This window comes from Garra rufa, chromosome 14 (genome assembly GCF_049309525.1).
Source record: "Garra rufa chromosome 14, GarRuf1.0, whole genome shotgun sequence".
NCBI classification, from domain to species: Eukaryota; Metazoa; Chordata; class Actinopteri; order Cypriniformes; family Cyprinidae; genus Garra; species Garra rufa.
The window spans coordinates 31,613,520-31,641,090 of NC_133374.1; the positions used below are offsets into that span (position 1 = coordinate 31,613,520).

The window sequence follows — 27,571 nt, forward strand, 5'->3', positions numbered from 1 at the left end:
ACAAGTTACTATCTTTTTGAGGAAGTCATTGAATCATTCACTCAACCAATTCATTCAAAAACACTGATTCACTGAGGAAAGAAACAAGTTACTATTGTTATAAGTGAGTCATTTAATCATTTACCCAATTAATTTGTTCAAAAACACTGATTCATTAAGGAAAGAAACAAGTTACTATCTTTTTGAGGAAGTCATTGATTCATTCACTCAACCAATTCATTCAAAAACACTGATTCACTGAGGAAAGAAACAAGTTACTATCGTTATAAGTGAGTCATTTAATCATTTACCCAATAAATTCATTCAAAAACACTGATTTATTAAGGAAAGAAACAAGTTACTATTTTTTGAGGGAGTCATTGAATCATTCACTCAACCAATTCATTCAAAAACACTGATTCACTGAGGAAAGAAACAAGTTACTATCGTTATAAGTGAGTCATTTAATCATTTACCCAATAAATTCATTCAAAAACACTGATTTATTAAGGAAAGAAACAAGTTACTATCTTTTCGAGGGAGTCATTGAATCAGTCACTCAACCGATTCATTCAAAAACACTGATTCACTTAGGAAAGAAACAAGTTACTATTGTTATAAGTGAGTCATTTAATCATTTACCCAATTAATTTCTTCAAAAACACTGATTCATTAAGGAAAGAAACAAGTTACTATCTTTTTGAGGAAGTCATTGAATCATTCACTCAACCAATTCATTCAAAAACACTGATTCACTTAGGAAAGAAACAAGTTACTATTGTTATAAGTGAGTCATTTAATCATTTACCCAATTAATTTGTTCAAAAACACTGATTCATTAAGGAAAGAAACAAGTTACTATCTTTTTGAGGAAGTCATTGATTCATTCACTCAACCAATTCATTCAAAAACACTGATTCACTGAGGAAAGAAACAAGTTACTATCGTTATAAGTGAGTCATTTAATCATTTACCCAATAAATTCATTCAAAAACACTGATTTATTAAGGAAAGAAACAAGTTACTATCTTTTTGAGGGAGTCATTGAATCATTCACTCAACCGATTCATTAAAAAACACTGATTCATTAAGGAAAGAAACAAGTTACTATCGTTATAAGTGAGTCATTTAATCATTTACCCAATAAATTCATTCAAAAACACTGATTTATTAAGGAAAGAAACAAGTTACTATCTTTTCGAGGGAGTCATTGAATCATTCACTCAACCGATTCATTCAAAAACACTGATTCACTTAGGAAAGAAACAAGTTACTATTGTTATAAGTGAGTCATTTAATCATTTACCCAATTAATTTCTTCAAAAACACTGATTTATTAAGGAAAGAAACAAGTTACTATTTTTTGAGGGAGTCATTGAATCATTCACTCAACCAATTCATTCAAAAACACTGATTCACTGAGGAAAGAAACAAGTTACTATTGTTATAAGTGAGTCATTTAATCATTTACCCAATTAATTTCTTCAAAAACACTGATTCATTAAGGAAAGAAACAAGTTACTATCTTTTTGAGGAAGTCATTGAATCATTCACTCAACCAATTCATTCAAAAACACTGATTCACTGAGGAAAGAAACAAGTTACTATCGTTATAAGTGAGTCATTTAATCATTTACCCAATAAATTCATTCAAAAACACTGATTTATTAAGGAAAGAAACAAGTTACTATCTTTTTGAGGGAGTCATTGAATCATTCACTCAACCGATTCATTAAAAAACACTGATTCATTAAGGAAAGAAACAAGTTACTATCGTTATAAGTGAGTCATTTAATCATTTACCCAATTAATTTGTTCAAAAACACTGATTCATTAAGGAAAGAAACAAGTTACTATCTTTTTGAGGAAGTCATTGAATCATTCACTCAACCAATTCATTCAAAAACACTGATTCACTTAGGAAAGAAACAAGTTACTATCGTTATAAGTGAGTCATTTAATCATTTACCCAATAAATTCATTCAAAAACACTGATTTATTAAGGAAAGAAACAAGTTACTATTTTTTGAGGGAGTCATTGAATCATTCACTCAACCAATTCATTCAAAAACACTGATTCACTGAGGAAAGAAACAAGTTACTATCGTTATAAGTGAGTCATTTAATCATTTACCCAATAAATTCATTCAAAAACACTGATTTATTAAGGAAAGAAACAAGTTACTATCTTTTCGAGGGAGTCATTGAATCATTCACTCAACCGATTCATTCAAAAACACTGATTCACTTAGGAAAGAAACAAGTTACTATTGTTATAAGTGAGTCATTTAATCATTTACCCAATTAATTTCTTCAAAAACACTGATTCATTAAGGAAAGAAACAAGTTACTATCTTTTTGAGGAAGTCATTGAATCATTCACTCAACCAATTCATTCAAAAACACTGATTCACTGAGGAAAGAAACAAGTTACTATCGTTATAAGTGAGTCATTTAATCATTTACCCAAGAAAATTCATTCAAAAACACTGATTTATTAAGGAAAGAAACAAGTTACTATTTTTTGAGGGAGTCATTGAATCATTCACTCAACCAATTCATTCAAAAACACTGATTCACTGAGGAAAGAAACAAGTTACTATTGTTATAAGTGAGTCATTTAATCATTTACCCAATAAATTCATTCAAAAACACTGATTTATTAAGGAAAGAAACAAGTTACTATCTTTTCGAGGGAGTCATTGAATCATTCACTCAACCGATTCATTCAAAAACACTGATTCACTTAGGAAAGAAACAAGTTACTATTGTTATAAGTGAGTCATTTAATCATTTACCCAATTAATTTCTTCAAAAACACTGATTCATTAAGGAAAGAAACAAGTTACTATCTTTTTGAGGAAGTCATTGAATCATTCACTCAACCAATTCATTCAAAAACACTTCATTCGTTAAGGAAAGGTTTATTTATTATTCATTTTTTAAGAGTATTTACAGTCAAGATTGTAAAATCTTTCATTAAATTAATAAAAAACTAACATTTTAAAAATTACATTTTATATGCTTGTTTTCTGTTTCCTAAAATAAAAAAGATGATATCAAACAATATATAATGCAGGTTAATAATATGGTTCATTCATAAATGGTGTGTTATCTAAATTCAAGGTTTCTGTAAATGGTCCTCTTTAGGTTTTCTATGCAATCCTGGATCAAGTTTATCATGGAAAACCACAAAATCGATCAACGACTGATATCATGTTAGACATGCAAAAGAAGTATTATGGCCTGCCATACGTCACCAACACAGTAAGTGCTTTTAATTAAAATTAAAATGAACTTTTTTTTTTCTTCCAATCCATATAGTAGAACTACAAAAATCCCTGAATTTGTAAAATCAGGTATAGGAAATCTTTGCTTAGACATTATGCTTGGTCTTAAGTATAACTTTGTTGTATTTGTCAGTTATTAAATGCTTCCTGGAAATCACTGTTTCACAAAAAGCACATCTCCCGATATGTAGGTGGTCCGTTGCCCTGAAATGAAGTGATCCATTGCCATTATTGAAGTTAATGAATGTTTGGGAATGGTTTCTTGGCTAATCCTTAATAACATCTTATACTCCCGCTTCTGAAGTAGAAAAACACATCAACACACCAAGGTAGTTTAGTTTTGGCCCCTTTCCTGCCGTGTGTTTTTCTACATCTTTCACAGACACTGCACGGTTAAAGGATTAAAATGCTTTTCTCCGCTCTCCGGACTTTTCGGGGGCCTTTTCTGCAATAACAAAGCAGAGATATACTTTGAAGAAGCACTCCCTGGGGGAAATATTTGAAACTCTTCTTTGAGAGTCTTTTTGGAAGGGAAAACATAGTTTGAAATGCTTTTCTCAGCTCTTCGGCAGCTGTAGAGATGGCCGCCTGAGAGCTGCAGCGATCTAAAACATATTTTATTTCGGAATGGCCTTCATAAACCGTTCATCCTGGCCTGTAATTATGTGGAGCCACTGGGAATCAGGCCTCCCCCCAACTCTAAATATTCCACTCTCTCTTTAATTGCTTCAGCCCTAATGTCTTTACCATCCTCTAAATCACCCAGCTTCCCCCTTTTTATCCGTTATTACTGCCTCTCACGGGAACGCAGCTAATAGTATGTGTGTGTGTCTTTGGTTCCTGTAGGATGCATGTTTTAGTGACTATTAAAGAACAACTGAAAGCTTTCCTCTGTCCACATATGGCCATAAAACCCAACTCTATTGAAATATGACAGCTGTTTTGACACATTTTGTTGCAGATTTTTACCAGTTTTTATAGATCCCTTCTTCCAGTGTAAACTCTTATGCTCTCTTGTGCTCACCAAGTTTACATTTATTTGATCATAAATACAGTGAAACTGTAATATTGTTAACTGTTTTCTATTTTAATAGACTTTATTCATGTGATGCAAAGCTACGTTTTCAGCATCATTACTCCAGTCTTAAGTGTCACATGGCCCTTCAGAAATCATTCTAGAAATCGATATTCGAAAATTTATCTTTTTGTTTTTGTTTGTTTCTTGGTTTGCTTTTTATTTGTTTCTTGTATTGTTTTTTTATGTTTTATTGTTTTTGTTGGTTTATTTTTGTTTTGTTTAGTTTGTTACTGGGTTTTTATTTGTTTGGTTTATTTAGTTTTTGTTTGAATTATTGGTTTTGGTTTGTTTGTTGTTTTGATTTTTATGTTTCTTGGTGTGCAGTTTTGTTTTTTCAATTATTTTTTGTTTGTCTGTTTTTGCTTGTTTTGGTTTGTTTGTTTCTTGCTATGCTGTTTTATTTGTTTGTTTTTTGATGCTTTTATATTTGTGACCCTGGACCACAAAACCAGTCTTAAGTCGCTGGGGTATATTTGTAGCAATAGCCAAAAATACATTGTATGGGTCAAAATTATTGTTTTTTCTTTTATGTCAATAATCATTAGGAAATTAAGTAAAGATCATGTTCCATGAAGATTTTTTGTAAAATTCCTACTGTAAACCTGTCAAAATGTAATTTTTGATTAGTAATATGCATTGTTAAGAACTTAATTTGGACAACTTTAAAGGTGATTTTCTCAGTATTTTGATTTTTTGCACCCTTAGATTCCAGATTTTCAAATAGATGTATCTTGGCCAAATATTATCCTATCCTAACAAACCATATATCAATAAAAAGCTTATTTATTGAGCTTTCATATGATGTATATATCTCAGTTTTGTAAAATTTAACCTTATGACTGGTTTTGTGGTCCAGGGTCACATTTCTTGTGTTGTTGTTTTTTAGTTTGTTTCATGTTTTGTCATTTTTGTTGGTTTGTTTGTTTCTTAATTTAGTTTGATTTGTTACCTTGATTGGGTTGTTTTGCGGTTTAGTTTTTTTTCTTGTTTTGGTTTGTTTCTTTCTTGTTTTCTTTGTCTTTTTTATTTTGTTTGTTTCTTGCTGTGCTGTTTTATTTGTTTTGATGCTTTTATATTTCTTCTTGGTTCGTTATTTTGTTTCTTGGTTTGTTTTTTTCTTAGCATTGTTGTGTTTGTTGGTTTATTTGGTTTGTTTGTTTGTTACCTTTATTGGGTTGTTTTGCTTTTTTTGTTTGGATTCTTTTTTCGGTTTGTTTATTGTTTTGATTTGTTTGTTTCTTGTTTACTTTGTTTCTTGATGTGTCTTTATTGTTTTATTTGTGCTGCTTTTTTCCTTGTTTATTACGATGTTTGTTTCTTGTATTGTTTTTTTTTGTTTTGTTTGTTTTATGGTTTGTTGTTTTATTTGGTTTAGTTTTGTTTGGTTTGTAACTTGGTTTGTTTGTTTGTTAATTTGGTTTGATTTGTATTGTTTTTCTTATTTTATGTTTTGGTGTTATTGTTTGTTTATTTGTTTTGTTTGTTTGGTTTATTTTTGTTTTATTTGTTTTGTTACTGGGTTTCTTAATTTGGTATGATGTGTTACCTTGATTTGGGTTGTTTTGCTATTTAGTTTTTGTTTTGATTTTGGTTTCTTTTTGTTTGTTTTATTGCATTTTTTTGTTTCTTGTATTGTCTTTATTTTGTTTGTTTTATGTTTTGTTATTTTTGTTGGTTTATTTGTTTTGTTTGTTTGTTTCTCAATTTGCTTTTAATTATTACCTTGATTGGGTTGTTTTGCTGTTTAGTTTTTGTTTGTTGTTTTCTTTGTTTCTTTGTGTCTTTTTTATGTTGTTTGTTTCTTGCTGTGTGTTTTATTTGTTTGTTTTTTGATCGCTTTTTGTTTTTGCTTATTGGTTCGTTATTTTGTTTCTTGTTAGTTTTTTTTTTGTTTTGTTTTGCATTGTTTGTTTCTTGTATTGATTTTTATTTTGTTTCATGTTTTGTTGTTTTTGTTGTTTATTTGTTTTATTTATTTATTGTTTGATTGGTTGATTTGTTACTTAATTTCTTAGTAATTTCTTAATTTGGTTTGATGTTGCTAGGTTTGAGTTGTTTTGCTTTTTAGTTTTTGTTTGTTTATTTGTTATTTATGTTGCTACACAATAAAGGACAATTTCAGGATTTTTTTTTTTTTATGAAAAAAAAAAAAAAGTTAAAAATTGCAAAGTACACATTTCTGTGATTTATTTTTGCCCATTTTAACTTCCACCTGGGGGAAATTGAGCCTTGCTGCTTTACAAAAATAGCACCCTGCAATTTGAGGTATCATTTATGTCTTACCACAAATGGCACAAGTGCCGGAGTTTCATACTGGGGTTTGTTCAAATCGCTAACCCTAATAATAGCAATGCCTGACCACTAATAAAGCTTGCGGCCAATGACGGAGATGGTTAATGATTCACAGAGAGAGCTGCATTTCCAGTTGTTTGACTTTTGTTGACGTTGATTCGGTTTACTAGGGCATTAATAGTGTTCTGCAAGATAATGTCAGCTGTTAGAAACATGGACCAGATGGAAGTTCTTGTCCTGTTGCTAATATTTGGGAACATGCGCACACAGCATTACATTCCTCTGGCTACTGAGATGCATCACGGGATGCTAAGAGCAGGTCCAAAAAGCATGGTAATACCATGTTAAATTTGGTCCTTTTGTTTAGTCAAGCTCTGTGAATGTGAAATTCTTATAAACATACATTTTAAAGTATCTCATGGCCAGCAGCTTGACAGGACCCATCTGCAGTGGAAATATTTCCATAACCGAATACAGATTTTAGGTGAGTGTTGATAGTCAAGTAGCTGTTCTGCTTTGCTAATGTTTGGCTTTCAGATGTTACATCCCAGCAGGAGTGCATTTAAGCTTACTGAAGTCATTAGGGGCCATATGGGATATGTCTTGCTGGTACTCTGGGGCTTAACTCTGTATTATACAGAGGTTTCACCTTCTTCAACCATAATGTGTCTCTCGTAGTGCTGTTTATACAACCCTGGCTCTCTTCAACAACTTTGCAGGAAAAAGAAAAAAACCTTAAAGCGCACATTCTGCATCAGAACAGAGTGTCCAGCATGTCCTTTTGTGATCATTAGAGCCAGATGTCTGTGCGGAGTCCTTAATATCCTTCAGCATGATAGCAGTGCTTTTATAATGTACCTACAAAAGTACGTAGTTATATAATACATGTATCTGTAAAATTAATGAGTACAGACAGGTTGCAACATTTGGATGTAAATCAAGTATTTAGCGGATTGTATAGAAGTGAGATCATTTGCACTTGGAGCAAATAGTTGTTGTTTTTTTGTTTTGTATTTTCTTTATTTCTTGGTTTGCTTTTTGTTTTGTTTTTTCTCTTGTGTTGTTTTATGTTTTGTTTGTTGGTTTATTTGTTTGGTTTGTTTGTTTCTTAATTTGGTTTGATTTGTTACCTTGACTGGGTTGTTTTGCTTTTTAGTTTTTGTTTTGATTCTTGCTTTGAATTGTTTGTTTCTTGTTTTTTTTGTTTCTTGATTTGTCTTTTGTTTTGTTTGTTTGTGGAGTGCAGTTTTGTTTCTTCAATTGATGTGTTTTCTTTTTTGTTTGCATTTTGTTTCGTTTGTTTCATGTTTTTGTTGGTTTATTTCTCTTTGGTTTTAGTTTGTTACTGGGTTTGTTTTTTTCTTAATCTGGTTTCATTTGTTACCTTGCTTAGTTTTTGTTTAGATTCTTGGTTTGGTTTTTCTTTTTTTATTTTGTTTGTTTCTTGATGTGCAGTTTTGTTTCTTCGATTTGTTTTTTTTTTATTTTTTTTTTTTATTTTGTTTGTTTCATGTTTTGTTATTTTTGTTGATTTATTTGTTTTGTTTGTTTTTAATTTGGTTTGATTTGTTACCTTGATTGGGTTGTGTTGCTTTTTAGTTTTTGTTTAGATTTGTGGTTTGGTTTTGTTTGTTGTTTTTATTCTTATTTTTCTTGTTTTGTTTCTTGATTTGCCAGTTTTGATTCTTCGGTTGGTTTGTTTTTTTGTTCTTGGTTTCTTAGTTTTTTGCGTTTTTGTTGTTGTATTGTTTTTTAAATTTTGTTTGTTTCTTTTTTTTGTTGTTTTAATTTAGTTTGTTTGTTAATTTGGTTTGATTTGTATACCTTGACTAGGCTGTTTTGCTTTTTAGTTTGTTTGGGTTCTTAGATTTTTTTTGTTTGTTTCTCGTTTTCTTTGTTTCTTGATTTGTCTTTTTTGTTTTATTTGTTTCTTGGTGTGCAGTTTTGTTTCTTTGTTAATTGTTTTTTTTTTCTTTCATGTTTTGTTATTTTTGTTGGTTAATTTGTTTTGTTTGTTGTTATCTTGGTTTGATTTGTTACCTTGATTGGGTTGTGTTGCTTTTTAGGTTTTTTTTTTTTTTTTTTTAATTTAGTTTTTTTTTCTTCTTGTTTTGTTTCTTGATTTCTTGGTTTGCTTTTTCCTTTGTTTCTTGCTCTGTTGTTTTTGTAGGTTTAATTTTGGTTGTTTGTTTGTTAATTTGGTTTGATTTCTTAACCTAGCTTGGGCTGTTTTGCTTTTTAGTTTGTTTTGATTCTTAAGTTGGTTGGTTGGTTTGTTTGTTTGTTTCTTGTTTTATTTGTTTCTTGGTGTGCTGCTTTATTTTTTGATAGTTTTTTGCTTCTTAGTTCATTATTGTGTTTCTTGGTTTGTTTTTCTGCACTGTTTCTTGTATTATTTTTTGTTTGTTTAATGTTTTGTTGTTTGTTAGTTTATTTGTCTTTTATTTATTTAATATTTGTTTGTTACTTAATTTCTTAGTTTTTTGGTTTGATTTGTTTGGGTTGTTTTGGTTTTTAGTTGTGTTTGTTTGTTTTGTTTGGTTTCTTGATTTGACTTTTTTGTTTCTTTTTGTTTGTTTCTTGGTTTGGTTTAATTTCTGGTTTATACATGTATAATATATTTAATTAATTTAATTTTTTTTTAAATAATTTATAATTTATTTTCTTGTTTTATTTGTTTCCTGTTTTTAATTGTTTTGTTTTGGTTTGTTTGTTTGTTTTTCTTTTTCACCTGGTTCTCAATTGTTTGTTTTAGGTTTGTTGTGTTTAGTTTTTTTGGGGAGGGTTTTTGTTTGTTTTGTAATCAAATAGCATTAATATAATATAATATGTAAATGTGCAATTTTTGTATTGTATTTGTCAGATTCAGTAGTCACAGGATTTTGGGGTGGGGGTTTGAGATTGCCTTGACTTTATGCAAAGTCAGGTATGCGTATCCTGCAGGGCTGTGTCAAGACCCACCACACAGAAACTACCGTTAACATTTTTGTAGATTTGAATGGCGTCCGCTTAACATTCAGTGGCTCCACCACACCTGACAGTAATGAAAAATGTCCTCCTTCATTCAGTATATCCCATACCAGTTACAGCATGACCATCTTACTTGCTGACTTTATGAACCCAGACATCCAGTTAGATTAGCTGTAGCTATAAACTGATATTATCATATACCAACAGGTTTGTTGCCCCTATTTACTGCCATATCAAGCGTAGTGTGCTCGGTTCATTTCCTGAAGGGATAATGGTAACAGCGGGTGTCTAAGCACGTCTCCATCCCTCAGCGATGCATTTGAACTACTGAGCTCTTTCAACACAAGTCTAGCCTGTGTTTTAATAGCAAAATACTTCCCTAACTTGCACCCACCCAAAACATTATCACTCTCTTTCATTTAGCTCAGAGTAAAGTAGCCATGGGAATAGGCTTTGCACCATTTGTGCTCTGGGAATGTAAATATTTAGTGATGAATGTGGTCCCGGAGGCATTGTGTGGCAATAACTTGACTCTTCCATTTAATTGGGTCACAGTTGGAGCTGAGATATTGAATGTTGTCAGCATCAGCATGTTTCCAGGTTAGGAAATAACTTGGCAAGCATTTACAGAGATGTAACAGGAATATTCCTACGGCAGCTTGTGATTAGTTCACCTGCACCTGTCTCTGCAGGCCTGGCAGCTGAGGTTCAGTCATCTTGTCGGCTATGGGGCGAAGTACTACTCGTACCTGATGTCACGGGCGGTGGCCTCAATGGTGTGGAAGCAGTGTTTCTATAAAGACCCCCTCAACAGGTTTGTGCAAAACATGCATTAGTTGTAATGCCACTACATGTGTTTTTCCTTAAAGTTTGTATACTCTTAACTATGGAAGCCCATTTCTGCCCACTGAATAAAAAAAAAAAAAACGTTTTTTGCGACTTATCTCACAATTCTGGATTCTTGGGTTGTTGTTTTATTTGTTTCTTTATTTGTTTCTTTTTGTTTTGTTTGTTGCTTGGTTTGTATTCCAATTCTCTCAGAATTGTGAGATATAAACTCACAATTGCGAGTTATAGTCAGAATTCTGAGATATGAACTCGCAATTCTGACTTTTCCGCTCAGAATTAAATATAAACTTGCAATTCTGAGAAATGAAGTCAGAACTCTGTTATAGAAACTCGCAATTGCGAGTTATTAAGTCAGAATTGTGAGAGATAAATTCGCAATTGTGTGTTATAAAGTGAGAATTGCATGATGTAAACTCGCAATTCTGATAAATTAAGTCAGAACTCTGAGAGATAAACTCGCAATTCTGTAAACATATCAGTCTTCTTTTTTCTCCTCAGAACTGGACTTTATAACTCCAAATTGCAAGTTTATATCTCACAATTCTGAGAGAAAAGTCAGAATTGAGTTTGTATGATGCAATTCTGAGAAAAAAGTCAGAATTGCCAGATACAAATCCGGAATTGTGAGGGAAAAAGTCTATAAAAAAGTTTATATCCTACAATTCTGAGTTTATAACTCGCAGTTGTGCGTTTATATCTCACATTTCTACAAAAAAAAAAAAAAGTGAGTTTATATAACACAATTCTGTGAAAAAGTCAAAATTGTGAGATGTAAACTCAATTGCGAAAGAAAAGGCAAAATTGTGAGATGTAAACTCAAAATTGCGAAAGAAAAGGCAAAATTGTGAGTTAAATAGTTGCAGTTACCTTTTTTAATTTTTATTCAGTGGCGGAAACGGCTTCCTTACTTAACCCTCTGGTGTTGTTCAGTAATTTTTGACAGAAAAATGAAAAATCATACATTTTGTTTGTTTTACTTCATCGGAATTATATAAAACTATGTGAACACACAAAAGAAAATCACGGATCAAAGTCAAAATCACAGTCAAAAATGATTCTGCACTCAAGCAAAATCTTACTGAAAGCTAATTTTTTGAGATATCAGCCTCAAATTTGGAGCACAACTTGTTTAAATTTTTGACTTTGATTTTATTGCCGTTTTAGAGTAAAACATGTTTTGGAAAAGATAGCTTTTAATTATACACTCTGCCGTTCAAAAGTTTGGGTAAAATACAGAAAAAAATATAATATTGTGAAATATTACAATGTAAAATAACGTTTTTATATTTTAATATACATTAAAAATCGAATTTATTTCTGGGATTAAAGCTAAATTTTCAGCATCATTACTCCTGTCCTTAGTGTCACATGATCATTCAGAAATCATTCTAATATGCTGATTTATTATCAGTGCTGGAAACAGAGAACCATTTTTAACTTATAAAATATATTTTGTCCGTGGTTGATAAGGTTCTTTGTGGCATTATAGATGCCAATGAAGAAGCTTTATGCATGCATGAAATTCATCTAATAAATGATTTCTGTATTACATACCTCATTAACTTAACTGAAATATTTGTTTCTTTTCTCTCAGAAAAGATAAACTGTACATTTTAAATGTGTATATCTACTAAAAGATATTTTGTTAGGATTTAAGACTGTACTAACATAAAAAATAGTCTCGAAGCTAACAGGCACAGACTGAAAACCACAAAACTCCTGTTTTCATTTCACGGGGTCTTTAAAAATACCAGGATATCTTAACTACTCCACTGTGGTTTTGTTCTTTAGTACTTCCTTTTGTTTGGACAGTTTTGGACATGTCAGGCAGTTAGAGAGGGAACATAAGGGTTTATGGGCTTGGATTGTGGGAACGATGCTGGTAGTGTAAAGTAAACCTCTGTCTGCTCACGTTGTTGCAGGGAAACCGGAGAGCGGTACCGTAGAGAGATGCTGGCTCATGGGGGAGGGAAGGAGCCCATGCTGATGGTGGAAGGTAAGAAAAGAAGTCTACACCTGAGAGAATGAACACAGTGTCAGTTCAGCCACTGCCATTTCTTTGTCCCTCAAAGAGTCAACATAAAAAGTCGAGATTGACCTTGTTTTCTTTCCTAGTACGTGTTCCTGGTGTTATACTGAATGATTCATCAGTGCCCCAGTAATGTCAAAATGCATTAACCTATAATAAACAATTGCCAAGAGTCAATGAATATATAATGGCAATAACACAATACCAGGATTTCTACTGGATGACAAATTTCCCAGCCCTGGTACTGAAAAAAATATATATAGTTACTCTTATCAACTGAAATTTCTACATCAGTGCATTCACTTCTTTATTTTCTGATTCCTTAGCTACTTGTATCTTTCACTGTTAACTTTCTGAACCAGGGGTTCTCCTCAGTGCACCCCATGCCCCCCTCCTCTGTGCCAAGCCTGTACACAGCTCTTGTTCCACAGTGGAACAAGAGCCACCCTAGAGAGAGCCTGTAGCTTGGGCCTTTTTTATCTGCCAGGCTCCTCGCTCTGAGCTGGCCGGATCCCAGGCCTCTGGTGCTGAAAAGTCCAGGCTGGATTAGATGGCATAGCAGAGAGAGGAAAGTGACGGACTGACGGCCATGCTGACTGAAGCCCTGTGTTCTCTAGCCATGGGCGGCACAGAGGCGTCTTTCATGGCCCTCAGCTTTCCCAAGGACCTCTATTTTAGTGCCGAAGGACAGACTGAAAGAACAATAGCTGACTCGAGCACCTGGGGTGGGATATGTTTTAGCACTGTAGCACACAGATGGTGACATGCATGAGTTTGAGATACAGGATCACAGGAGGGTCAGGTTCACCTTAGTTTCAAACATTCCCTAATGGGTTTTTAATTAAAAGTGCTTACATATGTATCAATAATCTATCACAAAGAAAGGCAGAAATATGGTGGCAGAGAGACCTCAACGCCCTGCAAATGAAAAACACATGCAAATAGAAAAAACACCTGCAAATTTAGTAAACATCTTCATCAGTTTGTCAAAACACCGGCTGCAAAAACTCACAACGCGACCAAATACAGAAACGCAATGCAAATACTCACAGACCACATGAGAAATGTTTAAGGGAACCGCAACAAGTGCCGAACCTGTCTTGCATGTTGTGAGTATTTGCAGCGCTTTTCTGTTTTTGGAGCACGTTTCTGTTTTTGGTTGTGTTGTTAGTTTTTGCAGCACGTTTCTGTATTTGGTTGTATTGTGAGTATTTGCAAAAAGTTTCCGTACTTGGTTGAGTTGTATTTGCAGAGAGTTTCTAATTTTGGTTAAGTTGTGAGTTTTTGTAGTGTGTTTCTGTATTTGGTTGAGTTGGTAGTATTTGCAGAGAGTTTCTAAATTTGGTTGAGTTGTGAGTATTTGCAACGTGTTTTTGTATTTGGTTGAGTTGTGAGTATTTGCAACGTGTTTTTGTATTTGGTTGAGTTGTGAGTATTTGCAGAGAGTTTCTGTATTTGGTTGAGTTGCGAGTATTTGCAGAGTGTTTCTGTATTGGGTTGGGTTGTGTTGTGAGTATTTGCAGAGTGTTTCTGTATTGGGTTGTGTTGTGAGTATTTTCAGCACATTTCTGTATTTGGTTGAGTTGTGAGTATTTGCAGAGTGTTTCTGTATTGGGTTGTGTTTTGAGTATTTTGAGCACATTTCTGTATTTGGTTGAGTTGTGAGTATTAGCAGAGAGTTTCTGTATTTGGTTGGGTTTTATTTGCATCACATTTCTGTATTTGGTTGAGTTGTGAGTATTTGCAACGTGTTTTTGTATTTGGTTGAGTTGTGAGTATTTGCAGAAAGTTTCTGTATTTGGTTGAGTTGCGAGTATTTGCAGAGAGTTTCTGTATTGGGTTGAATTTTATTTGCAGAGCATTTCTGTATTTGTTTGCGTTGTGAGTATTTGCAGAGAGTTTCTAAATTTGGTTGTTTTATTTGCAGCGCATTTCTGTACTTGGTTGAGTTGTGAGTATTTGCAGAGAGTTTCTGTATTGGGTTGGGTTGTGTTGTGAGTATTTGCAGAGAGTTTCTAAATTTGGTTGTTTTATTTGCAGCGCATTTCTGTACTTGGTTGAGTTGTGAGTATTTGCAGAGTGTTTCTGTATTGGGTTGGGTTGTGTTGTGAGTATTTGCAGAGTGTTTCTGTATTGGGTTGTGTTGTGAGTATTTTCAGCACATTTCTGTATTTGGTTGAGTTGTGAGTATTAGCAGAGAGTTTCTGTATTTGGTTGGGTTTTATTTGCATCACATTTCTGTATTTGGTTGAGTTGTGAGTATTTGCAACGTGTTTTTGTATTTGGTTGAGTTGTGAGTATTTGCAGAAAGTTTCTGTATTTGGTTGAGTTGCGAGTATTTGCAGAGTGTTTCTGTATTGGGCTGTGTTGTGAGTATCTGCTGAGAGTTTCTAAATTTGGTTGTGAGTATTTGCAGAGTGTTTCTGTATTGGGTTGTGTTTTGAGTATTTTCAGCACATTTCTGTATTTGGTTGAGTTGTGAGTATTTGCAACGTGTTTTTGTATTTGGTTGAGTTGTGAGTATTTGCAGAGAGTTTCTAAATTTGGTTGAGTTATATTTGCAGAGAGTTTCTGTATTTGGTTGAGTTGTGAGTATTTGCAGAGAGTTTCTAAATTTGGTTGTTTTATTTGCAGCGCATTTCTGTACTTGGTTGAGTTGTGAGTATTTGCAGAGAGTTTCTGTATTTGGTTGAGTTGTGAGTATTTGCAGAGAGTTTCTAAATTTGGTTGTTTTATTTGCAGCGCATTTCTGTACTTGGTTGAGTTGTGAGTATTTGCAGAGAGTTTCTGTATTTGGTTGTGTTTCAAGTATTTTCAGCACATTTTTGTATTTGGCTGAGTTGTGAATATTTGCCGCGAGTGTCTGTTTTTGGTTGTGTTGCAAGTATTTGCAGAACGTTTCTGTATTTGGTTGCATTGCAAATAAGTAATTTAATAAAATAAACCTCTTGAATTATAAACTCTGAAAACTCTTTTGCTTTATTGCTTTATACATTCTGTAAAGTCAGAATTGCGAAATCCAAACTATTGTGAGAAAAAGGGAAATGAAATGTGAGAATAAAAATTCGGATTTACTTTGTTTCCACACAAATTCATATCCGTATAACATCCTTTGTAATAAGATTTACAAGAAGTGAGAATTGAGAGATGAATGCTCTGAATTTTAATAAAAAAAAATCTGTGATATAAACTTATATATAATGTTTACAAGAACAATCTTTTTTTCATAGTTGAACAGACCTTAAGCCACATGATTCACATGCACAGTGGCATAATCCTTGAAATGTGAGCTTCCTTTTTATTTTTTTTTTGACAAAGCTTTGAAACCTTTAGTTTTAATTACATAGTCGATGATGAAGTAATTTAAGCCTTCAGGTAGATCATGAGCTTATTGCTTTCAACTCGTGACATGTTTCAAATAGTTACAAATGCAGGCGCACGTCAAAGCCGTGGAGTAACCAGAAAATCTCTTCATCTGCTGGGAGGGAGGCTGTAATTATCTTCTCAGTCTTTAAACATTGCTCAACCTGAGTCGAAGCAGCGTTCATAGAGACCAAGAACTCTGCAACTCATTCTGTAGAGTTTTAGGAGCACATAACAAAACAATGAACTCGACTCGGTTGCATAAGACTTCATATAGTATCTTATGTCAAGTCCTCGTTTGACCTCTTCATAACCCTGTCCTGTTTCACATGAAACCCAAACCAGTGCTACCTGAGTCATGTTCCACCATGTCTGTGTGCCCACGTAACTGCACAAGGTGTGGCGCGCGGCACAAGAGCCAAAGATCGGCGTTTAAACGGGGATTAATTGAGGAGAGATGAGCCTGCCTCACTTTGATGTGTCTTTAGTTTCATCATCCTCAAATCTCAGTCAGGAGCTCTTCTGGCCAATCACAGAGAGCATCCTCATCCTCTTGTTCTCCTCAGATAAATGAAGCTCTCTGTGAAGGGAAGTTGTTTGAAAAGGCATGTCGGACATTCGTTCTGTGGTTGACCTCCATTTCAAAGCACACACAGCTGGATTGTTCAGGGCTTCTTGAACTATAAAGTCCCTTTGATTCATAATAAAACACACACAGTGCACCTGCACTGATAAATATGGTGACTTTAGTCCATCCTTCCTTGCAAATGTTTGATCCTATCAACCGTTTAATCATGTTCCCACATAAAAGATTAATTATTTTTCAGCGGTAAGGTTAAACTTTAGTAGTGGGATTGTTCATTATAAGACCTTTGATCATATTATAATTGTTCAAAAGTTTGGGGTTGGTAATATTAAGATTTTTTTGGGATATAATTTTAGTCAAATAATATCTAATTGTCTAAATAAAATGTGTGTGTATTCTAAAATATTATATTAAAAATAAAAATCTTATATACTATCTTACAACAATAATAACTCACATGTTTAAGTCATTACAAAAGTTTAAGGCATTTACATGACTTTAGTGAGCATAATAGTTGCACGACATAAAAAAAATTCTGGCACAAAAACACTGATACGTTTTAATTGCTCTAAATGATCTAGATCATTCCAGAGATCAAAGGAAACAATAATATAGCCCAACTCTGACATCAGAAATGTAAAGGTCATTTCTGAACATTTATCTGATATCTTTATTCTCCCTGGATATGACCTTAATTTGTATATTTTTGGTTTTAGAAAAGGACAAAATGTGAGTCGGGATTGGGTTTTAGTCGGAATCCCCTCTAGAGTGAGCTCAGGAAATTGGCATCATTACAGAAAGTGCTATTGAAGCTGGAGATGTCTAGTCCTAGTGTGATCCACTCAGAGATTAAAGCAATAGTCCGGCTTACATCTTTAGATCTCTGAACATAATCGGTGACTGCATTCAGCTTAAAAACCAAAAAACATAAGTACAGTAAGGTGTAGAGTTTGAGGTGGCAATAGTGTTATCGACATAATGCTGGCAGCTGAAGTCAGACAGGTGATTATATAAGCAGCAGGTTTTATTACTAGTTTTTCTGTATCTTTCATGCCCGAGTCATGTCAAGTAGGTCAGAAACCACCTGGCGGCTATTTGGCAGCTTATGCTTAAAAATCCACAACCTAAATCTACAGAGCCAGGGGACAGGATGATAAAAATAATGCATACAGTATGTTTTGTGAGATAATGTTACGTTTTTCGGGGACACACCATTTGTGAAAGCAAATGCTTTCTGAGTGAACGCAAAGTTTCTTGGGAATACAATACTTTTGCGAAAGAATGAAAATGTTTTGCAAACTAATGCAAACACATTCTTGGGAGAACACAATACTTTTGCGAAAAAATGCAAAATTGAATATTTTTGCAAGAGAATGCAAATGGGGGGGGGTGATTTGTGAGTAAACGCAGAATTTCTTGATATCACAATTTTGCACGGTAATGCAAATGTTTTGCAAGAGAATGCGCACTTTCTCTGTGGAATGTAATACTTTTTCGAAAGAATAAAAGTGTTTTGCGAATTAATGCAAACACATTCTAGGGAGAACAAAATATTTCTACCAAAAAAGTCATTTTTTGCAAGCGAACGTTTTCTCACTGGAACGCAGTAATTTTTAGAGAGAATGCAGTTGCTCGTGGAGTGCAATACTTTTGCAGGATGATGCACGTTTTGCAAGAGAATGTGAAGTTTCTCAGGACAACGCAATACAATTTTCTAATAATTAAAAATGTTTTGTGCATCTCCTAGATGCCCCGATATCACTTTCTGGTCTGTTTAACGACGCAGTCAGTAGTATGGTCGTCGACAGGTTTCAGAAGGCGAAAAAGCAGTCTGCGGCTTTTCAGCAGTACCTCGCTCGCTGCTTTAAACTTAGGAAAGCTGCTCCGAGTGGCCAGCCCCAGCTGTCATCAGGCTCCTCGTACTGGCAGGTACAGAAGGTGAGTGTCGCTTCTAGGGCCCCTCCTTAGTGATTTTGGCGATAGAGGCGGCGCTCTCGCCCGAAGCCCGCCGACCCGAAGGTCGATTTGAGGACCGTCCTTCAGGCAAGAAAGGCTTTGGGAAAGAGGTACTGACTTTCGCAGGGCCTGTCCCCCCACCACCCCAGGGTAAAGTGATTGAGGTTGTTTCCACCTTGGAACCCATCAGGAGATCAATGTTGATATCCCCCCGTTCAGTACGCTTGGGCCACATTGATTTCCGGCTAATGCATGCTGCATTGTCTGCCCCAAGGGCTTGCGGCCTGGCGGCGGCCAGAGCAGGGTTGGGTGATGGAACAGGAAGTTCACTCCCTGTTGGTAAAGGAGGCCATAGAATGTGTTCCTCCGCCAGACAGGGAGTGCGGGTTCTACAGCCGGTACTTCATAATTCCCAAAAAGGATGGGGGGTTGTGTCCAATTTTAGATCTGCAGCACTTGAATCGTTCTCTCAGGAGATTCAGGTTCAAGATGCTCACTATTCCCACCATTGCAAGTCAGATCAGATCCGAGGTCTGGTTTGTCACGATAGATCTTAAGGACACATACTTCCATATTTGCATCATTCCTTCTCACAGGAAGTTCCTGAGGTTCGTTTTTGGAGGCGAAGCATTCTTTATGATCGTGCCCTGTCAATATGCATGAAACCTTTTCCCAAGGCCCAGTATTGGGAGTGTCATGTCGCCGAAAAGTTGTTTTGATAGACTCATACCTTACGGCTTGGGTGCGTGGTCATGGGCGGCATGGAAATGCTAGCGGTCTGCAAGGCTCTGAGGAGCTTTCTCCTAGATCTCAGTGGTCACCATACTACGTATTACTATGTAATACGAGCAGACAATATGTCGGTGGTCTTGTATTTGAACCACCGGGGGGTCTGAGGTCACACCCTCTGTGCAGACTTGTGCATCAGATCCTCATGTGGCCTAAGGGGAAACTGTCTTCTCTCAGAGCTTTGTATGTCCCCAGGGACCAGAATCAGGGAGCAGACGTCCTGTTGAGGCCCGGGGAATGGAGACTTTACCCCGAGCTGGTGAAGTCGATATGCTAGAGGTTTGGCCCAGTGGAAGTGGATTTGTTCGCATCTCGAGAGACGACCCACTGTGGTTCACTCTCAAGCATACAGCCCCACTGGGGTTGGACGCCATGGTACAGGTGCCCAATCACTCTGCTCCCGGGAGTGCTGGAGAGGGTCCGGAAAGAAGGGGTCAGTCTCTTGCTGGTAGCCCCATTCTGGCCCGGGTATGGTTCTCAGACATCATGTCACTCCTGGCAGGCCAGCCGTGGCAGATCCCTCTGAGGAGGGACCTGCTGTCTCAGGCAGGGGCAAAATATTTCCCCCTCAGCCAGAGCTGTGGAAACTGTGGGTCTGGCCCCTGAGGGGGCTCAGTACCTAGAGCCTGACTTGTTGGCTGGAGTGATCAAGACCATACTCAGTTCCAGGGCTCCCTCCACAAGGAGGTTGTACAGCCTAAAGTCGAATGTGTTTTCCACTTGGTGCAGAGAACATGGGTTGGACCCAGTTAACTACCTGGTAGCTTCAGTGCTGGAGTTCCTCCAAAATCGCTTCTCGGCTGGTCTTACCCCATCCACACTAAAGGTATACGTAGTTGCCATCATGGCTTTCCACGCACCTTTAGATGTTGGGCCTTTGGGGAGGCACCAGCTGGTTGTGCGTTTTCTCCGTGGGGCATGGAGGATGAGACCTGCATCTCGTTCCCGATCTGGGATCTGGCTGTGGTCCTTGAAGGGCTGTCACTTGCTCCCTTTGAACCTCTCGAGTCGGCTACGGCAAAGAAACTGACCTTTAAGCAGTTACTTCGCTCAAGAGATTGGGGGATCTCAAGGCCTTAGCTATCTTGCCGACTTGCCTGGAGTTTGCCCCTGGATGAGTTGAGGCCATTTCACACCCAAGGCCTGGCTATGTGCCCAAGGTGCCATCTAATGTGGCACGACAAGTGGTTCTTTAGGCCTTCCATCCTCCACCTCATGTGTTGGTGGAAGAGAGGCTTCATCTGCTTTGCCCTGGCAGAGTATTAAACTTCTTTATTCAGAAGTCCTCTCATTGGAGAAGGTCAGAACAGTTGTTGCTGTGTTTTGGATCCCCCAAGAAGGGACTTACTGTTTCCAAGCAGATGATTAGTAATTGGATTATTCAGGCTATTGCCTTGGCCTATCAGGTGCGCGGTTTGCCTTTACCTGTGGCCCTGAGGGCCCACTCTACTAAAGGCATGGTGTCCTCTAGGGCCCTCCTGTCAGTAGTACTGTTGCAGGAGATCTGCAGTGCGGCTGGGTGGTCCACCCCACAGGTTTTATTGCCTGGATCTTCCCTCCACGCTGGGTGCACAAGTGCTCTCGACGACTGTAAACCTTGTTCCCTGAGAAAGGGAACGAGACACTGCGTCTCTTTGCCACACCTCTCCATGCCTGGGAGCAGCTTGCTTCATCGCAAAAGCTGACTCTGTGGTGTGCCAGCGCCCATTTGTAGCTTCCGAGTATGTTATGTCATGACGCAACACCATCAGGATTAGAATAGTTTCATTCATGCTTCAGACGCACTATGCTGAGGGGTTCCCCAAAGTGTCGCTACAGACGCAGTGTCACATTCCCTTTCTCAGGAAACAAGGGTTACAGTCGTAACCCGAGACGTTTTATGAGACAATGTTTTGTCAAGGAAACATAATAATTTTTCGAGAAAATGTGAAGTTGCTTGGGAAATGCAATACTTTCACAAGATAATGCACATTTTGCAAGAGAATGCAAAGTTTCTCAGTGGAATGCATTACTTTTGCTAAAGAATGAAAATGTTTTGCGAGTAAACGCAAAGTTTCTCAATACTTTTGCAAAAGAATGAAACGTTTTGCAAATTAATGCAAACACGTAATACTTTTGCTAACAATTTTTTTTGTGAGAGAACATTTAAATGTTTTTAAAGGAACGCAATAGTTTTCCAAGAGAATGCAAAGTTGGTCTGGGAATGAAATACTTTTGCAAGATAATGCACGTTTTGCAAGAATACTTTTGTTTTGCGAGAGAACGTTTTCTCAAGGGAATGCAATAATTTTTCGAGATAATTAAAAATTTCTTAGGGAATGCAATGCTGAAAGAATGAATGTTTTTCAAATATTTACAACATTAATTATGCATTTCTTGTTTATTTGTTTCATTTTATGATTTATTCATTGGGAAAGATGTACATAGAGTTTGCAGGTCAAAGTTGCATGAGATTTTAGTGCAGCCTGTTGCTATGTGGACTTGGCCTCCTCTCTCTCTCTCTCTCTCTCTCTCTCTGTGTGTGTGTGTGTGTGTGTGTGTGTGTGTGTGTGTGTGTGTGTGTGTGTGTTTTAGAGGTGACCCGTGGAGGAAAGAGGGGGAAGGGAGGGGGGCCTATTTACATTGGCAGCTCTACAAGGGGAAATGAGCAGACTTCAAAGCGCCAGCAGAGAGGAATTGTAAATCGAGTGCGCACAGTTTAGCAGGACGACACACACTGATATTGGCTGCACTGCATTCACTGAGCTGGGCAGCAGATATGTGTCAACCTGTGGAAGACGATATTGTCATTTTATAATGTAGCACTGGGAAGATAACACCTCTGCCCTTTTAAAAGCTGCTTCTTTGCCAGTGTAAATGCTGCTTAGATTTACAGCACATCTTTGAAGTTAACATTATTCAGTTTAAAGCATATAGAGAACATTTGACTAAAAAAGCCATTAATGCACAGAAATCATCCTCCTTGAACTTGAGCGAGTGTATGTAATTGGAATTTGCCCCTCTTGTTTCATGTCCAGGCATGTTGCAGAAAAGACCCTCCATCGAGGACTTTGTCAACGCCCTCGTGTCTGATCTGGACCCTGACTTTGAAACCTTCATCATGGACTCGGAGGCCTGAGGGATTTTTCATAGCAGTATAACTTTATCTTCCACACGGTAATCAGTCTTTACAACTGGGTGAACAATCAGTATTTGTTGTTTGAGAAAGGACTGAATTTATAAGGCTAAACTGAATGGTCGCACAGTGGTGCATTATGGGATATGTGGTAGTAAATCTCAAGATATGTGAAGAACTTGTCCAGGTCATGTTTCACATCAAAAATCAGAAGAAAATAGAAATTTATGTGTGTTCTATTTGTTTGCTTTTTGAATAAATGTTGCTTTTTGTAATAAATGTTGTATGGTGTATAAAGGTTTATTCCAATAAACCTTTATACACCATACAACATTTGTGGTACTAATGTAATTATTACAAAATGTAATAATGTTACAAAATGTAATAATTGTAAAATTGAGTTATTAAATAAAATAATGTTTAATAACATTGGTATTATTCTTGTACGTTTTAATACTATATTAAAAATACCAAAAATATACTGTAATACTTGTAATAAAAGTAATATTTTTGCTGAATGTGGAGGGGATGTATGTACGTATATATATATATATGTGTGTGTGTGTGTGTGTGTGTGTGTGTGTGTGTGTGTGTGTGTGTGTTTGTCTGTCTATATATATATATATATATATATATATATATATATATATATGTATGTATGTATGTATGTATGTGTGTGTGTATATATATATATATATATATATATATAAAAAATGTATGATTCATAATAAAATCAATATATAATCATTTATACATTAACACAAAATAAAAAAGGATAAAAATACTATAAATATATATCTAAACTGACATATTTATTTATGACAAAAATAATAATCATTTACACATTCATACAAAAAAGATAAAAATACTATACTAAGTTTTAAATTAAATAAATTTATTTAAGTTTATCTAAATATATTAAAAATATACTATACTGTATGTATTTTTTTAATTTATTTAAAAATACTGTTTTTTCCTTTTTTCATCATTATAAAAGTAATATTTAATAAATTATTACTAATAATTACTAATATAAATTTAATTATTACTGATTGATATGTAATCATTTATACATTAATACAAAACTATTCATATAAAAATACTGTATATATAACAAAATTGATGTATTTTTTATATACAACTGACATCTGTATATATATTATATTATATAAATTTAATTTATTTAAAAATACTATATATTTTGTCTTTTTTAATAATTAATAAGGAATATTTAATAATTTATACATTCATACAAAAAATATATAAATGACTAAATTTTATATACACAAATATATATATATATATATAATTAGTAAAAAATTCATTTATACCATTTATACATTTCATACAATTTTTTTTAAATATATATATTTTAGATATATAACTGACATGTTTATCTATGATCTATATATCATTTATATTTAATTATTACAAATTATATAAAATTACTATATATATTACAAAATGTATGTGTATACACACACACACACACACACACACACACACACATATATACATATATATATATATATATATATATATATATATATATATATACATACATATCAAATATCTGACAAATGACCATCTGACAAAAATAAAAAAAGTTATAAAATACAAAAAAAAAGATATTCGTTTAATTTATTTAAAAATACTATATATTTTTTTCTTTTTATTAATTAATTATAAAGGAAATATTTAATCATTTATACATTCATACAAAACAAAAATAAAAATACTAAATTTTACATTATTTTTTTTTATTTTGAATGAAATAAAAAAAATACAATTTTTTTTTGGTTTAATGATTAATTATAATAAAATGCTAAATATTTTTAATTAAATGTATAACAAATACTATATTTTTTGTTTAATAATTAATTATGATAAATTAAAAAAATATAAAAATACTACATTTAGACCAAATATGAGTTTGTGACTATACTAAATATGACCAAATATATGTCTGTGATATTCACCTAATCATATGTGATATAACACTGGGTTATTATTGTTGGATAGTAATGAAACACATTTGTTTTTCTTTGTCCTCAAAAAAGTATAATGTTAATTTACTCAGGTCTCCTAGGGTATATCTAAATATGCAGTGCTTTGTATAACAAAGTTTGTTTAATCTTTCAGATAGTTGTCATAAAATGACATGATTATATTTGTGCATGACATTTTACCCTCAGTAAATACTCCAGCAAAGCTTACAAAGTTTTATTTACAAATTTGTTGAGCAACAACATTCAAACAGTTTGCATGAGTTCACAATACATCATCACGAAAAGCAAAAGTGAAGGCACAAGATGAGTATCTACATTATAAAAATATCGTCCTTCTATTTTCTATAATACAATATCTACAGTTCAACACACTGAAGCTCACACACTTACACATGCACACAAACATGCGCAGTTTGATCTACAGAACGGGAATGTACTGCAGAGAGCAATGCAAACCATTCAGGTCGACTGCAACTAATACCTGCAGCTGAACCTTAACTTCAACCCACCTCAACAGGTGGTCAGTGCTGGGGTACACAACTAAACATCTAGTGCTTTCTTTACAAAAGACAGCAATCTCTTTTGTCTCGTGCGGTTTTGTTTACACATTAATAAAGTCTCTTTAGGCCGCTGCTGGCGAGCGTCACACGCGGCTGGAGAAAGACGGCAAAACACACGTTCTCGGTGTGTGTGTGGCCCTGTGTAATCTGAGGGGGAATCTTCCTTCGCTCTTTCTACCTCCAGAGTGGCTCTCAGAGACCAACAACAGGTGAGATAAGAGCAGGTCATCCTGGAACGAGACAAAAAGAGCGCAAGAACAAACTTGTTAATCACTTGGCACTGAATTAGTCAAAGTAAATTAGTCTCATGAAGTCTTTTCATTTATGTGAATTAGCACAGGCACTGAAAGATTTGGCCTGGCCTCTTAAAGAGATAGTTCACTCTTTCTTTTGTAAGTGAATAAAAGAAAGTGCGCTGTATTTCAAGACTTCTGAAGCCATGTGATGGTTTTAGATGGAAAAATGCTAGTCTTGCAAGAACCAAGCCTTCTCTTACAGTCTTCTCTTGGCTTATATTGAAATCTCCATTTTCTTTACAAATTCTCATTTTGTACTTGTAAATCAGTGTTTTGAAAATTTCAACAAAAATTTCAGATTTAGTCACCCCCTTGTCATTCAAGATGTTCATGTTTTTCTTTCTTCAGTCGTAAAGAAATTGTTTTTTGAGGAAAACATTTCAGGATTTCCCTCCATATAATGGACTTCTATGGTGCCCCCGAGTTTGAACGTCCAAAATGCAGTTTAATGCAGCTTCAAAGGGCTCGAAATGATCCCAGATGAGAAAGAAGGGTCTTATCTAGCGAAACGATCGATTATTTAAAAAAAAAAGATAATTTATATACTTTTTAACCTCAAATGCTGAAAACCTCCCATCTCTTTTTCTCCTCAAACTTCAAAAACATTTCAGGATTTCTCTCCGTATAATGAACTTCTGTGGTGCCCCTGAGTTTGAACTTCCAAAATGTAGTTTAAATGCAGCTTCAAAGGGCTCGAAATGATCCCAGCCGAGGAAGAAGAGTCTTATCTAGCGAAACAAATGGTTATTTCCTAAAAAAAAGACAATTTATATACTTTTTAACCTCCAATGCTCATCTTGTCTAGCTCTGCGTAAACTGTGTATTGTGGTTCAAGACAGTTAGGGTACGTTGAAAAACTCCCATCTCATTTTCTCCTCCAACTTCAAAATCGTCCTACATCGCTGTAGAAGTACAGACCCAGTGTTTCCAAAGTGAACATGCAAAGCAGATCAAACTCCCTTTGGTAAAAAAAAAAGGTTTGAGGAGAAAATGAGAGCATTTGAGGTTAAAAGGTATATCAATTGTCAATTTTTTTAGAAAACAACCCATCGTTTTGCTAGGTAAGACTCTTCTTCCTTGGCTGGGATCATTTAGAGCCCTTTGAAGCTGCATTTAAACTGCATTTTGGAACTTCAAATTCGGGGGCACCATAGAAGTCCACTATATGGAGGGAAATCCTGAAATGTTTTCCTCAGAAAAACAATTTCTTAACTACTGAAGAAAGAAAGACATTAACATCTTGGATGACGGGGTGAGTATCTCAGCTGGTTTAAGCTGGAAGTAGCCTGGGAAAGTGGCCAAAACCCCTCTAAAACCAGCCTGCTGACCAGCTAAAACCAATATTTCGATTTTTTTTTTTTTGTTTTTTTGCACTTTTAGATTCCAGATTTTCAAATAGTTGTATCTTGGGCAAATATTGTCCTATCCTAACAAACCATACATCAATGGAATGCTGAAATGAAAAAAGTATATTATAACTGGTTTTATGGTCAGGCTCACAAATAACTTAACAGCTGGTCTATGTGGTAATATAGTAGGTCAGGCAGGAGATCTAAATGCTCGTCTATCATTCATCAACCTCAAATATGGCTTATCATCTGAGACCTGTAAGTAGTAGCAACTTTACATGGCCGCTCAATCGAATGTTAACCTAGAAAAATGTGCGCTATTCGAATGTTTGTGCGGATATACATGTATACGAATAACAACGAAATGTTGCGCTTTTGTAAAATAATGAAAGCAAACAGGATGCGCTTTCTGCCATCTCAGCCTCTGTGAACTTCAAAACTCTGTATACTTGCCTTACAGACATGAAAATATATCTATAGAGAGTGAAATGTCTACTTTCAAATTAACCAAATAAAATGAAAACAAATATTCTCAGATTAAGTAATACGTATGAAACATGCAAACAGGTGCATCCACTCTTGCGACTTCATCTTTTAAAACAAACAAAAAAAAGCACTAGATTATCAACAAATTATTAAAACGTTAATGCAGCCTTCTTGCTGTTTTTCCCTGACACATTCATAATTATTAAATCTGCAATTATTAAATGGCAAGCTTTTTTTGTTTTATTTTTTTTTGCGTGCGCTTGAGCGCTTAGGTTATGTAAGCAATTAAAGGCTCATTGTTATGATTTATATGGTTTGTTAATAAACATGCGACTAAAAGTCGACTAAAGCTTAAAATGAAGACTACTAGTCGACCAGAAAAATCTTTAGTTGAGGGCAGCCCTAGAGGAAACACAAACCTGTTTCTTGATTTAAAACAGAATTACTCATTAGACAATGTATAACTAAGAAACAATTTTCTTGTATTTTGAATTTATTTTGTTAAGGAAAAATTACTGGAAAAGTGTCAAGTGAAGTCTGTCATGTTCTGACCATAAAGACCAAATAAACCACAA

The 27,571-nt window shown here is 34.9% G+C and overlaps 2 protein-coding genes across 2 annotated transcripts in view; one reads left to right on the forward strand and one right to left on the reverse strand.

Annotated features, from left to right (window-relative positions):
* Nucleotides 1-22,641, forward strand: part of mipepa (mitochondrial intermediate peptidase a) — a 36,621-nt gene extending 13,980 nt beyond the window's left edge. Inside the window, exons 16-19 of the mRNA XM_073817810.1 lie at nt 3,130-3,246; nt 10,302-10,423; nt 12,381-12,454; nt 22,199-22,641. Coding sequence (XP_073673911.1) covers nt 3,130-3,246; nt 10,302-10,423; nt 12,381-12,454; nt 22,199-22,299 — 414 coding nt within the window. The 3' untranslated portion in view covers nt 22,300-22,641. The remainder of the gene's footprint in view (nt 1-3,129; nt 3,247-10,301; nt 10,424-12,380; nt 12,455-22,198) is intronic.
* Nucleotides 22,642-24,503: 1,862 nt separating this feature from the next.
* tnfrsf19 (tumor necrosis factor receptor superfamily, member 19) overlaps nt 24,504-27,571 on the reverse strand; it is a 52,956-nt gene continuing 49,888 nt past the window's right edge. Inside the window, exon 10 of the mRNA XM_073818046.1 lies at nt 24,504-25,095. Within this exon, the coding sequence (XP_073674147.1) occupies nt 25,091-25,095 (5 nt within the window). The 3' untranslated portion in view covers nt 24,504-25,090. The remainder of the gene's footprint in view (nt 25,096-27,571) is intronic.